The sequence below is a fragment of the Pollicipes pollicipes genome, unplaced genomic scaffold (assembly GCF_011947565.3).
Source record: "Pollicipes pollicipes isolate AB1234 unplaced genomic scaffold, Ppol_2.1 Scaffold_7262;HRSCAF=8765_pilon_pilon_pilon, whole genome shotgun sequence".
In the NCBI taxonomy this organism is placed as follows: domain Eukaryota; kingdom Metazoa; phylum Arthropoda; class Thecostraca; order Pollicipedomorpha; family Pollicipedidae; genus Pollicipes; species Pollicipes pollicipes.
The window spans coordinates 5,017,724-5,031,664 of NW_023597055.1; the positions used below are offsets into that span (position 1 = coordinate 5,017,724).

Sequence of the window (13,941 nt, forward strand, 5' to 3'; positions counted from 1 at the left end):
GTGAAATGGCGAGTCCTTCCGGTGCGTTTGTTTATATTACCGACACTTCTTGAGCAAGCGGTTATAAATGTCATGTTATCTGTTCAACAGAACATGTGTTTGAGACCGCATGGCTATAGTGGTGACCGCCTGGGTGGCTCGATATAACTAGCAGTGACCACCTTGGGAGCTAGCTTTTGCCTGCCAGCACTCCCTGGGAACAGGCTTGACCAGCCTCTCGCTCCTGGGCAGATTGCCAGGTGTGTGTTAAGGATATCTGAAAATATCTCTCAGGCATGCCGCATAATCGCACCACAATTTTCAGCAGCCTACGAGCTTTTCACCGCGCGTGCTTTGACACCAAAGACGTGTCTCTAGCGTTTCTGATTTTCGAGTAGCGACGAATTGAGAAGGAACGACTTAGGAGCACTGGGTGGCGATTCACGGCCGGTGTGGGCGGCGGGTGGCAACCGACGAATCGGCCGACGCAGCGGGGCGGGCCAACACCTTCTCATCAACGGAGCCCTGCATTGTGAATGTATGCTCAACACACACACACACACGGAACTACACATCAATGAGCTTAGAATAGAACAAGGGACATGTGTGAGTTTAATGATACTATCAATATAATAGCGTAATTTTTGCCAGGTAAATACGAAACAACGCGATTTTCAGTCAATTGACCTAGCATAATGGAGCCAACTATTGATCCGTCAACAAAAAGCTTATTACCAGTCACGAAATCCCGTTAGGAAAATCCGTTTGTTCGCGAGGCTCAATCTTCCTTCGTTTAGAAACGGCGGGTGGTCCCTTTGACCCTTCCCCTATACCAGCCCGTGTTATGAAAAGGGTGAATCATGGTAAAGGTCGGTGTCCCTTGAGGACGTGAAGTGCAACTAGTCAATTGTGATTTTAAACTGATCCTTTTTGGGGACAACCGTGGTTTATAGCTTCACATGGCGAGCACACGTTTCCTCGTCGGTTGACAAGAAAATATGCACATTGACCCGATCCTATACATTCAAAAATCATTTAGTTTTCCCATAGAGCAGACATACCGAGTAATTCAGCACCCCCACTTGTGCACATCAGATTCTTGGCATTTCCTGTTCATTCAAATTTTTCGAAGTAAGATTTGCTTCGCTTAAAAGACGGTTCTGTTTCGTCTTTACGACGGAATGCAACGCCTGAGTAAGTTATACGATCTGTTATACGAGCAGGTATTGAAATGACAGCTATATGCCGAGCTTAGGGCGAGATGCGTAGACCTGTTGTTGCCGTGCGAGTACGCTAATTTTCATGCAATGTGGAATGCACGTAAAGGTGCGCAACCGTCTGCACTGTGAAATGAAGAGTGCGCTTCAAGAACGCTTTCCAGATTTAGGAAAATTAGGGTTAATTCGCTCACATGCTGACCAATGCAGTTATCAATGCGGGAAAGGTATAAGTTTGTGTTTCCCGATGTGGTAGTTGCGTAACACGCTTTGTACCCACGTGTTTAAATGATTCATGCATATCAGACCGAAGTTTGGTAGATTATGATTTTTATCTCACAGGTTGGCATGACAGTTTATTAGGTGGTATTTCGTTACCCATTCGTTCAGCTCCGAATCAATTTATTTTAAATGACAAGAGCCACAGATGCATCAGTTAGCCCTCACCCTGATTCGACAGTTTTTATGACACGGACTGGTGAGGGAAGTGGTGCGACACCACTTACCTTTTCCAAACTAATGAAGATAGGTGTCAGCGAAAAACAACAATCATTAACCGCATTATGCCAGGTCAAAGGTAAAATTTTCCAGAATCACTTTTCAGTTTCGCATTAACATACGCACGGGACCATACCTCATGGCGACACGAGACCTCAACAGACGTGTTCTTTGTTCGATCATGAGCACCTTGGTGTGCAGTTGTATGCTTTCTGAGCACATATTTCTGGTATATGGTTCCGTTAAGGTAACAATGTCGGCCCGCCGCGCGCGTTCCGCGGCATCGTCGGCTGCCGCCCGCTGTCCGCGCAGGCCGTAGACTGCCGTGCAGTGTTCCCCAACAAAACATCGGTGCTCCGATACCGGAAAAGCTAGGAACACATTTTTTTGTGTTACGCGTAATAGATAAGCTATCGAAAACTTGAGCGTGACTGTACAGCATTCTGAAGAGACATCCTAAAAGAACCTTAAAGAGGTCGCATCGACCCTTTCCCTATGAAGGTGAGGGGTAAGGTGTAAGTGCTTTCCAAGTGCAATGTGACTACATGCAGATCTTGTGCGTTACATTGGATCCCTATGCGTATCTTATGGGTTACATGAGATCACCTGGCGCCTATGGTACAATGTGTTACATTCGATCACAATATGAATCTGATGGAAAATATATCATTATTATCACCATCACAATCATCATCATTATCATTATCGTCATCGTTATCAGTTCGAAAAGAGGGCGGCGTAATGCTCCTTGTCAAGTCTACGTAGCTTACGCGCCCGTCCACCAGGACAAGAGCTAAGTATAAAGTCATGTTTTGCTGTCGAGAGTTAACAAACGGTGTGCCACTCCAGGTTGAAAGGGCACCTCAATTTTACACCCTCAGATTTCGGGCACGTTGGCATCGTTATCTCTTTCAACCGGAGCATAACAATAACGTTTTTGTAGCAGCGAATGATCAATATTTAGCACGCGCCCGGGTGGTCGGTTGAATGCCCTCCGCTCGGGTGGGGATGGGGGTTAATTTGACCCCTGCCTAATCTAAAATCTAAAAAAGAATCTAGATCTAAAAAGGAGGGCTAGATACATCAAATTCACTGGGTGGGTTAGTTGGTCTGTATGTGAACTGAACTGAACTGACTCGCATCAAAATCCGAGGTCAGTGAATCATGATCTCCGGGTCGAATAACATAAAGCAACATCGAACCGACAAGTGCTGTCCAAATGACCCCAGACCTCTTCATGCAGCCACCTTGAACCTAGATACCTGGTCTACGCAAACCGTCGCCGGTGTTCATTTTACGTAAGTAAAGCTGTTTGAGCTTTAAAGGTTATGGTGGCCAAATACCTATGACATTGTTGTTTTTCACTTCAATAAGCGTTAAGAATTACACTAGACGATACGTTCCTCAAAAGAAAGGATTTCTATGGATCACTTAATGTCAGTGGCCTATTGCAGTCTTTAAGAAATTCATATAAACATGTCTGTAGCGGTTTGCTTATTAATAATTTTAAAGTATGCTTTATTATTTACCTCGTAAAAGAAGCTGTCCAGTGAAAAGCTGGCTGTTTTTTACCTAGGTCTGAACTTTTTTCTATTATTTTTTCTTCTATTTTTCTATTTCTTTCTATCCCTAGATCAACGCGATTTGTTGTTATCCTAAATTCAATGATTTTATTCCCATAGAAGACATTTCGGAGATGTATGCTTTCATCTAACATCCCATCGTCGCGTACTGATGACACGTTTTACTGAAAAAAATTGTCTTCACTGACACCCACGACCTGACTTTGAGCCACCTTAGGTCAGTGACCTCGCGAGATACATCTCATTGTTGTATATCAAAAGACCCACTATTTAATTTCTTAGAGCTATTCTAAGTTTTACGTGGATACACCCCGCCGTTAGAAAGATATTTTGAAAAACCTTAGGAGGGCAAATTGACCCCTTCCACCCGAGCGCGTGTCAAATGTGCATGTACGGAACATGGATCATGGACTTCAAGGCCGATGATCCATGAAGAATGCCGTGTGGTCCTTAAGTTACAGCGCAGAGTTCTGCTACGTGCGCAGGCATGTTGGTCTAGTACGCGAACATCTGTTGACAATGTTGAGGAGGCCTGCGAGACCCCCGTTCCTGGAGAATATGACAAAAAAGCCCGTCCACGTAGTTGAAACCTACGCTTCCGTCGCATGTTTTACTTGCTTCAAGTGCAAGTAGATCACGCAAAACATGGAACTCTTTGGTGGAGAAAAGCAGACGACATTCCGTTTGTTGTAGTTTTACATTGCTTCCATATGCAACTCATCAAGAAGATTGTTTACACGCATCAACAACAAAGTGATTAGAAACATGATTGAAGTATTAGGTACGCTAAGTAATAAGAAGCAGATTCAAAAGTACGCACTGCTGCAGGCCTGACAGAAACACAATATCTCAAAATGCTCGGCACGGTCCGTCCTAGTCTCTGACGTCACCTGACCTTTAGCGTGGGCGCTGCCACCAGACGCAGGCCATACCACTCAAGGACAAGTAGCGAGCGACTGAAGCGACGCGAACCCACCCCGCCACGGGTGGGTGGATCGGAAAGCAGGTGCTCTAACCTAGTGAGCTATCTGGACGGTCTGATTAATTTAATGGCACGATATCACAAAAGGAGCGCGCGGAATCAAGGCGGGCGTCGATAATATTTGGACCACATCATCGCAAGCGCTCTCTCTCGTCAAACGCCTTCAAAGTTGGTACATCGCGGGAACATTACAATAGTTGCGTCAAAGACCCAATGATCAAATAGTCCTGTTCAAGTATTTAGTGCAACACGTTGAATGCGGCGGAAAATGCTCCCGCAGTCGCGATAACTTAGCAGCGCAGTCATCACATTGTGCCCGTCACGTGCAATCGAGACCCTGCATTCTTGACATTTTCCCCATGACCCAGGTAGTAAGGCTGGAGATCACAAGGCTTTGTGGCACCCTTGTTCTCAGAATCTTGTGCCGCCTGTCAAATATCATAGATCACTGACTAGAATCGGGCGACCCTGAGGCATTAGTGTGCTCACGTGATGCAGAGTAGAGCACCGTTCATATCATGTGAATGGTGCCACTTAAGTGGATACTAAGCGCCCTCCATGATACTATGGATACCAAATGATCGATCAACCGATCTTTCTTGGTTGGTAATATTGTCTACGGACTGAAGTCCTTATACCGTGTTCCCGTGTTCAATGAGTGGTCATGCTTGACCAAGATTTTATCAAAATGGGCATGATTTTCACGTGTAGGACTAGTCCGCCTGAGAACGTGTTGCTCTCCCATCTGAGTTTCGTCGCCCAAGTTGTGAGCCTGGGCTTCGCATGTCGCCGAAAACAACAGCGAAGAACATGTCGTGACCATCCCACCCGCGTTTAAACTGGCGAACATCACATCACAGACTCAGTCACGCTGTCAACAAAAAGAAAAGTTCTTACCACAGCTCAGTTCCCCCTACCGAACCGCGATCTTGGGCGGAGATCGAACCAAGATAGAAATCCACGATAACAATCCGCCATCTAACAAAGGAAAGAAGTCGGGGAAAATCTCGTCGTCTGCGCCCTGGGAACACGCTCCGCTCACGCAGCCTCCCCGCCCGCCGTGATCCCGGCGGAAAACAGGGCAGCGCCGGCGAGACGGACACGGAAAACGTCATCTGGTGCAGCACGGTGGCTGCCTGACGATTGCCGCTCTATAAATGAGGCCGAGCTCAGCTGACAGATATCACTCCCCGGTCGGCCAGCTTCGGGCCCAGACATGAAGGTGAGTGCTGTGCGCGGCGTCGGGACCGTGCGCCGAGCAGGGTGCAGGCGCCGCGCTGGTCTGCTGCTCGCCCCGTGCTGGTCGATAGCAAAACAGCCGAAAAGTTAAGTGGAGCGAGCGGACAGCGCGGCGCCTTCAGATGTGCATCACTGCCAACGATTGTCGGGAAATTGGGCCCAACTGGGCTGGTTAGCTCTGGAGAATGGCGGGCATTTCGTATGGTTCCTGGGGGCGGTGTTCTGTGCCCACCATCTGTTTACCAGGCGCTTGTCTCTTGCAGACCTTATCAATACCAGGCGCTGTGTGCATATCGGCCAACACGAGCAAACGAACCTGGGGAATACCACCTCTTACGAACGCCAGCTTCGGTGCCTCTTGTTGGACACCCCTGCTTCTTTCACATTGTGTTCTCCGGCGACTTTTCCGAGATGCCGGCACCATGTTCCGCCGCGATGAGGCCAGCTTTCATAGCTTTCTCAACGCTTAACTGTAACTAATCGCTTGCAGCCCAACAGTCAAAAGTCTTGTCCGGTGTGTGCTTGACACAGTATCTTCATTTCTGTAATCGGCCTACGTTTTGGCCCAATCTCTCACTCCTTGTCTGTTTGACATAATTCGCCTTCCTAACTTGGGCTGCTTGAAGCCCTTCCCCTCTTCCGCAGTCGTTGGCCCTTTGCGAAGTGGGTCCCTGTCCCTGAGACAGACGCTGCCCGTCCAAATGCTCCGTCTGTTCGCCCATTTGTCTCCCTGACACACTAATTGATGTATCAAACCTGAAATTTGACAGTTTGTACTTACCCCAGCTAGGTAGCATCCAGCCATACTCACTTCCCAGCCACCCATTTTGTTGGTATTCGAGTGATAATCGCGCATTAGTTGTATTCACTTGCCACTAAGCCCTCTTCATTCGCACTATGCTTATAGCGTAACATTATCACGTTGCAACCATGTTCATATACAACTGTACCCTCTTCACACACCTAGTAACGTCACGCTGGCCTCTTCTCATGTACCAAACTTCCAACGTGTTCGCTTTTCAATAGCGACCTCAAAGCCAATGTCACTAACCACTTAAAAACTTACCTGTGTTCGTATACTTTGAACCACCCTCAAGCCATGAGCACTCACCTCTTACAACCATCAGGCCGCGTTGTGTTATAACTTCCTTAGTTTCAAGGTTCTCTGACTACCACTTACCGCATCCGAAACGTGCTTACCTGCCTCTTGCACTCTCTAAAACAGTACCAGCCTCTGGTGACACTCGCCCTCCGTCGGCAGTGGTTGCTGATCGTCGTCCTAGTGGCGCTGGCCGCCGCTGACGACGACTGTGATGATGACGACGACGACTGCTCGTTCGGCACCGGTGGCGACTTCGACGGAGATTTCTCTTCATTCGGAGGCGACGGCGGTGGAGATTTCACCGGTTTCGGAGACGTAGGAGGAGGCGGCGGCGGCGGCGGCGGAGCTTTCGCTGCGTTCGGAGGCGCAGGCGGCGGCGGTGGCGACTTTGGAGGCACGGCACTCTCCGCCGGAGGGTTTACTGGCGGCGGAGGCGGAGCGTTCGCGCCCGGCGGTGGCGGCTTCACCGGCGTTTTAGGTGGCGCCGGCGGTGGATTCGGCGGCGATTTCGGCGTTGGACAGGCTGGTGGTGCAGCTGTGGGACTCGGCGGAGGAGGTGGAGCATTCGGAGGAGGGTTCGTCGTCGGCGGCGGCGGCGGCGGCGGCGGTGGTGGCGGCGGCGGCGGTGGAGGATTTGTGGGCGCTGGTCCAAGAGTATTCAACGTGGGCAGAACCTTTTTCAGAAGAAGGGCATTCTTCAACACCCGTGTCCTTGGACCATCTCTCAGAAGAAGATTCTTCTCTCCCGGCCGGCGCCAATTTGTATTCCTTGGTAATCGAGGCGGCGGTAACTTCTTCGGCGGCGGTGGAGGAGGCGGCGGATTATTCGGCGGAGGAGGCGGTGGATTTAGACTCTCTGGAGGTCGACAGGTAGGAGGATTCCGTGGCGCTCTTGGCCGTGGAGGATTATTCGGCGGTGGAAGAATGGGTGGATTCTTGGGTGGGCGCAGTAGCTATTATTACTCCCTCCTGAAAAGAATGGCCCTGGCCTACGGTAAATCCAAGGCCCATGCCTTCTTCAATTACTACGCTCGAGCTTTTAGTAATTACTACTCTCCTGGGTTCAGCTATGACTACTACCCGCGCTACAGCCATAGCTACCCCACTTTCAACTACGCCACCTACCCGTACGGCTACAGCAGCGGCGGAGGATATGGCAATGGCTACGCCCAGGGTTACAGACAGAACTATGGCCGGGGGTACGGAAATGGCTATGGTGTTGGCTACAGAACAGGAAACTACTACCCCACGAACAGCTACAGCTACTATCCGTCATATGGCAGGGGCTACGCCCGTAGCTACAGCAACTACTATCCAAGTAAAAGTTACAGTAATTACTACCCAACAAACAGCTACAACTATTACTCATACCCCAGTTACAACTATAACCCCAGGAACGGCTACGGCTACTCGTATCGACGCACCTACGGTCCTAGCTATTACGGCTCCGGGTACGGTAATGCGCGCGGTTATGGCTCCGGATACGGATACAGTTCTGGTTACGGGTCCCGCTCCGGCTACGGCTCCGGCTACGGCTCCGGCTACGGCTCTGGCTACGGCTCCGGTTACGGCACCGGCTATGGGAATAGCTACGGTTATGGATCCGGATACGGGTCCGGCTATGGCTCCGGCTACGGCTCCAGCTACGGATCTGGCTCCGGGTCCGGCTACAGGTCAGGCTACGGGTCCGGCTACGGGTCCGGCTACGGGTCTGGCTAAGGCTCCGGCTACGGGTCCGGCTACGGGTCTGGCTATGGCTCCGGCTACAGTTCCGGCTACGGGTCTGGCTATGGCTCCGGCTACGGTTCCGGCTACGGGTCTGGCTACGGCTACGGTGGCAGCTCAGGCTACCGTGGTCGCGCCGTGTATGGACCCAGCACTCCCTACAGAGGAAGCTCTAGCTACAGCTACGGCAACAGCTACGATTAGCTGTGAGCGTGGACAATACTGGACCAAAGAAAACGCCTGGAACTGTGGTGTGCATGGACTTTGTCTGCCATCACATTCAATGCCTGCAGTATTAATTCGTCCTCCGTCAGTAGCAGCTCAAGCCGTCCACGCGCTCTGGTGATCAGCCGCTGCCGTGTAGACGTCTCCTGTTGTGCGTGACCAATGTCGTGTCCCCGCGTCTTCTGTGTGCTGGAAGTAGTCCGGCGTGTCACTGTCTTTCGTCACAGGTTACCATCGCGGGGGAGACACCGTCACGTGCTTGGCCTGCGATGACATGTGGCCTTTCGCCTTTGTCCTGTACTGAGTGAATGTTTGTAATATATTGTCAGCATTTTCGCGAATCTATTTCATATGCCTGGAGTCTGACTGGGTAGAAGGCACGCATGCGATGAGTTCAGCACATTCTGAGCGTTAGGTATGACTGGGAGGATTCTTGAATCACAGCAGCACAGAACGGGAGGCGAACATATCAGTTGAAACAGATTGTGATAGAGTTTGAGTGTTTCGAGTGTGGCAGGGCCCGGGATGTAAGTACATTGGTGGTGTCCAGTGATGTCAGGGCAGGTTTTTAGTAAAGCGTTTCTCCATAAGGCTAGAGGTGACAAAAAAGGACTGTTAGTGCTAGGCCAGGCCAGCTTTTCGTGCTAGCTATAGCTAATCGAATTTTTCGTTACTTGACCCAATCTGGTTCGTCAAGGGAAAGTCTAGTCAGGTCACCAAGTCACCTTTTTTAGAACTCTGTATGCAATACGGTTTAACCCTCACCCTGATAGGTTGATATAACTCTGGGGATTTTTAGGATGCCTCTACGGCATGCTGTGCAATTGCGCCCAAAATTTCAGCAGCCTACAGAGCACTCAACGTGCGTCTTTGGACACAACAAATGCGTTCTTAGTTTCTCTACTTTCGGAGCATATGCTACTGAAAATTTGATCTCGATTGCACAACATGCCAGAGAGATATTCCCTGAAAACCGTATGGCAGAGGGCGCAACTTTTTGCAATCCACCCCTACCAGAGTGCGGGTCAGTCCCATTGTTTTGTAGATTAAATCCGATCCCTTTAGCTGAAAGGTTTCCCGGGATCAAAGCCCACTTAAAGTAGTGCTCCCTGTGCGAGCCCTGACCCCTGCCATCTGGTCGCGCAACTCCAGGTCAACGGCAGAGTCCGTGGCGAAAGTTGAACGTGCGACAACGCGGAGCACGGTCCGTCCTGCCCTCTGACGTCATTTGACCTCTAGCGTGACCGTTAGAGGTCAGCGGTTTGTTAGACCGGCCCTTCTTCCACCGTCCACTGTCCACAGGCCGTGCCCGTCAATAACAAAGGGGAGAGCGCCTGAAACGACCGGACCCCCCCCCCCCCCCCCCCACCGCGGCAGGGTGGACAGGAAGATAAATAGGCAGCCTATCTTCATGAGGTATTTGGACGGATTATGTACATGCAATTAATTGCTCTGTCCAAAATTGTCCGCAATAGTCCGTTCTCGCATTGCAGTCGTAATGAACACAAAATGTCTAAATGCAGTTCATGAACATCTTATATTTCGGACATTTATCAAGCGCCACCCACAGCAACCATTCAGCTTCAACAGCTGCTCACGCGTTTTAGTTAGTCTGGAGGACACCATGCAGCGGAATATATCAGCTGAAATATCTGGTTCAGAAAGCATGCAACATATCTTTCCTTGTGATGCGGCATACCCGTTTGGTTTGTCCCAACATAGTTCAGCCACAAAATCTTCAACAGGTCTTTCAATAACCGGGTTTGGATCTTATCCAGCCACAGACAGCACATAAAGTACATATTCCAAATACGTATTCCGAATAACACGCATGTGTTGCCTTTGCATCGTCAAAAAGGCAAGTGACCAGGCACGTGAGAAATGGCAGGCACGTCCTCTGGGCAAAAAGAACAGTGTGCTCACGTAGGGTATTTTTTAATACAAAGCATCATCAGCACAACGAATCGGGCGTGCGCCAAAGGCAGGGGATGTCTTGGGAAAAAATGTTACGTGTAGCGCGTGCCGATGGGTGCCAATATTTATATTTGGGAAGGCTTGGTCGCCGAAAAAAATACATCATACCTAATGAGAAATGTATAATTATATCGTCTTGAATATTTGGGCCTACAAAAAGCTACAATCTCTAAGCCTCCAGTAATCATCAACAAAATGTGATAAAAACAAGTCACGCGCTAGGCATCCAAAACAGGTGACCAAACCGATTGCGGACCGCCCAGATTGCCGATACGGGAGACGGGCGAAATCAGCTTGCCTTGCTGTGCAACGCCGATAGTTTTCGAAAATAATGACGCATTCAGCAGAAGTATGACGCGGATAGATGCACGGTTTATAGCCTGGGGCTATGCATGTGTGCCATGATCCGACGCCCTGGAAAAGATCTGGTGTGAATGAGCCATTCAGGTTGACGGAGGTTTGCGGAAGCATTGAAGCCAAAAATTTAGCCTGATCACGAGGACGCCAAAGGGAAACTTTTGCCTGAGTAGAAAACACTTTCTAAGCCTTTAACAATGAAATAAATCGTGTTATTGCATGCGATTTGACACATGACGTTTTAGCCTCCGAGCAGTTGTGATTTTGCGACGTTGTGTTACTGTCCTCAAGCATTATCATACACATCATATGGAGGGTCACCGGATGCTCTCGCAGGGTCATGGGCTCCTCTGACAGGGTCACCAGCTGCTCTCACAGGGGCATCGGCTGACCCCACAAGTTCGCCGGCTGCTCTCGCAAGGTCACCGACTACCATCGCGAGATAGGGTCATATATAATAATATCTTGAGACTTTGGGCCATCCAACAGTTTTTGTTTCACATGTCCGTTTGGGGCTAGAGGGCAAAGAGTGCCTACCACCCTTCCCGCCAATGGTGCCACCGAGTAAGCCTCTGTCAAGTGAGGAAAGTCACAGAGCATCACAGTTCGCGGATTGCACATTTCGCATCCATTAACCACAGAAGTGAATATTACTTCAATGGCCTCGCAAAAACTTGTGATTTATCACAGGCTGCTGCAAGGCTTCCTAACTGTCAAATGCTATTTTTGCCAACGCCTGACAGGCGTTTCATCTGATTGGGGTTATTGTCCAGCAACAATGGGAAAGTTTCCTTCAGTAATCTGTTTTTCCTATCACAAGAAAATATGTGAAGCAAGGACAATTTTCCCTCCACTTTCGCTGCAATTCTCCCTCCACGTACTGTTTCCCATATGACACATAAGCTGAGACTGACGCACGGAATCAGCAACTTCCTTACAGAGGCACGACATGATTTTGCAGGACCCCGTTGATAAATCCGCCAAGGCATTCATAGAACTAGCGCCGACAAAATTATTTTTGTCTGCACTCAAGCAGCAACGTAGATCTGTTACATTAGGCTTTTGCAAAGATCAACCTTTCAGATGGTTTCCTGTTTTCTGCTCTTTCCGTAAATGTGTTGAATGTACACATGCAAGGTCTATATATTAAGTACAACACGTGCACAAACTATGGTCAAGAAGTGCCCGTGGACGGATTTTGAGTTACAAGCACGAGCTATGGATGCAGCTTTACACTCGTGCTAGGCCTGGACAAGCCGAGACGTTCAAGGTTAAACCGTGTCTGATTTTAGCTGAAACCCACTCAGTCTACGGCCTCGCTGTACGAAACATCTACGTGCGGTATGACATCACAATAATGATAATGCTCACACATCATGACATCACAATGCTCCTCGGCCGGGAGAACCAAACAACAGCGCACAACTGTTCAGGTAAAATATGCAAGGTAGCCTCTCCTATGGTTACCAAATCTATATAGCCTCTTAATCCCGGCTGACTCATGACCATAAGCACAGCTTAAAGCGTTGAATGCTTTCGATGTAAGCAATGTTTGCTCTGTAACGCAACAAACCAGAATTGCTGACTTCGGGTGTAAAGCAATATCCTATGAGGAGGAATTTTTCACTCCTTTCTTCACACTTTATGTTCAATTTTCACTCCTACCTGATGTTGCCTTACCACACATACTGAACCCGTATTTCCCTTTCAGAGGTTTTTCGATGTCGTCCAAGTCCGAGCTCACTTGAAACCACCAAGCATAAACAAGGCCCCACTGAACCTGGAAACATATGGCTCTATCCTGCCTCACGTATATCTGAATTATGCCTGTGAATGCACAGAAAAAGAACACTAGGTCCTTCAAGACCAAGAGCCCCAGCCGCTTGCAATCCAGCCGCTGGCATTCATCAATCGTGGTTTGTTTACAAAAAAACAACACAATCTGCAGCTGTGTGCCAAATAGAAGGCTTTCACGCATCACCAATTTTTAGGGGTCACACCACGTAAACATCTGCAAAGTCTGGTATAAAATTTTGCTCCAGGCATTTCTTCTTCTCGACGAAACTTGACCACTAAATTGCACCAACTCCGAGATGTACCAGCAACAATTTCAAGACATCCCTTTTAACTAAAATTCAAAAGCTAACTGTTACCATGTGAGCACTCATTTTGACAAATTTTTAGTCCGATGACTTGATAAAAAAATTTTGGCCGAAGGACTCTAAGGCCTTATGTTTGTTTCATTACTTTTGTTTTTTTCCTTATAGAGATGTGGTACAAATTCATTTTTCTTTCCCTTTTGATGATCTTTAAGGATGCCATCTATGGCCTAAAATGCTAACCAACATCCTGAAAAAGTTACAAACTGCAAACTTGCCGGTATTTCATACATGCCTTGCATTAACCACCAGCCACCTAAACGTTTGATAGTGAACAATTCATAAGGAATGAAGGAGAGAATTTGAAGCGAGGAAGTTTTTTACCGCCACTCTTACCCTCCTAAGCCCTTAGTTACGCGTCTGTTGTTTTGTTTTGTTTTTGGGTGAAGGTGTGGCTCAGTAATGATGCATCTAAGCCATTCCAGTTTCACTCCCTCACCACATTAAATTATCCTGCTCTACATAGTTTTGGAACAGACCTGGCGCAGCCAATACAGAGGTGTTTAGTAGCGAAATTCTGCCCTTCAAAGCTGGTTTCTCATATATAAGTGCAGAGCTCCTCTCATTTACTTCGCATTTTAATCTCACAGTTTGGTGGGTATGACTGACATTTATAATTTGTAGGTGGGCCAAATGACCCTTTCCGTCTGCAAACCAACGCGGAAGATACTGACTTTTTACGTAAGTTGTTATGTGCATTTACGAGGAACATGACGCATTTAAATGAGATAGTACGAATAGCCTTAGAAATGGATGAGGTGGGTTTAGATGATGGCCAGCATATGCGCTACTTTTGTGTAATGGGTTTTGTTAATTTGGTTACTTGCATGGTATGAGCAGTAGGAATTTTGCTAGAATCAGTGACTCAAAGCCAGGTAAGTCAGGTGTTTGTTTGATTTGA

General features: G+C 48.4%; 1 protein-coding gene across 1 annotated transcript; it reads left to right on the forward strand.

Annotated features, from left to right (window-relative positions):
- Positions 1–7,578: 7,578 nt before the first annotated feature.
- Positions 7,579–8,319, forward strand: LOC119114139 (keratin-associated protein 6-2). Its single transcript, XM_037238350.1, has one exon. It carries the CDS (start codon positions 7,579–7,581, stop codon positions 8,317–8,319), a length of 741 nt encoding a protein of 246 aa, XP_037094245.1.
- Positions 8,320–13,941: the final 5,622 nt, after the last annotated feature.

Coding starts and splice junctions, on each gene's coding strand:
- LOC119114139 (XM_037238350.1), top strand. CDS start 7,579: ATGGCCCTGGCCTACGGTAAATCCAAGGCCCATGCCTTCTTCAATTAC.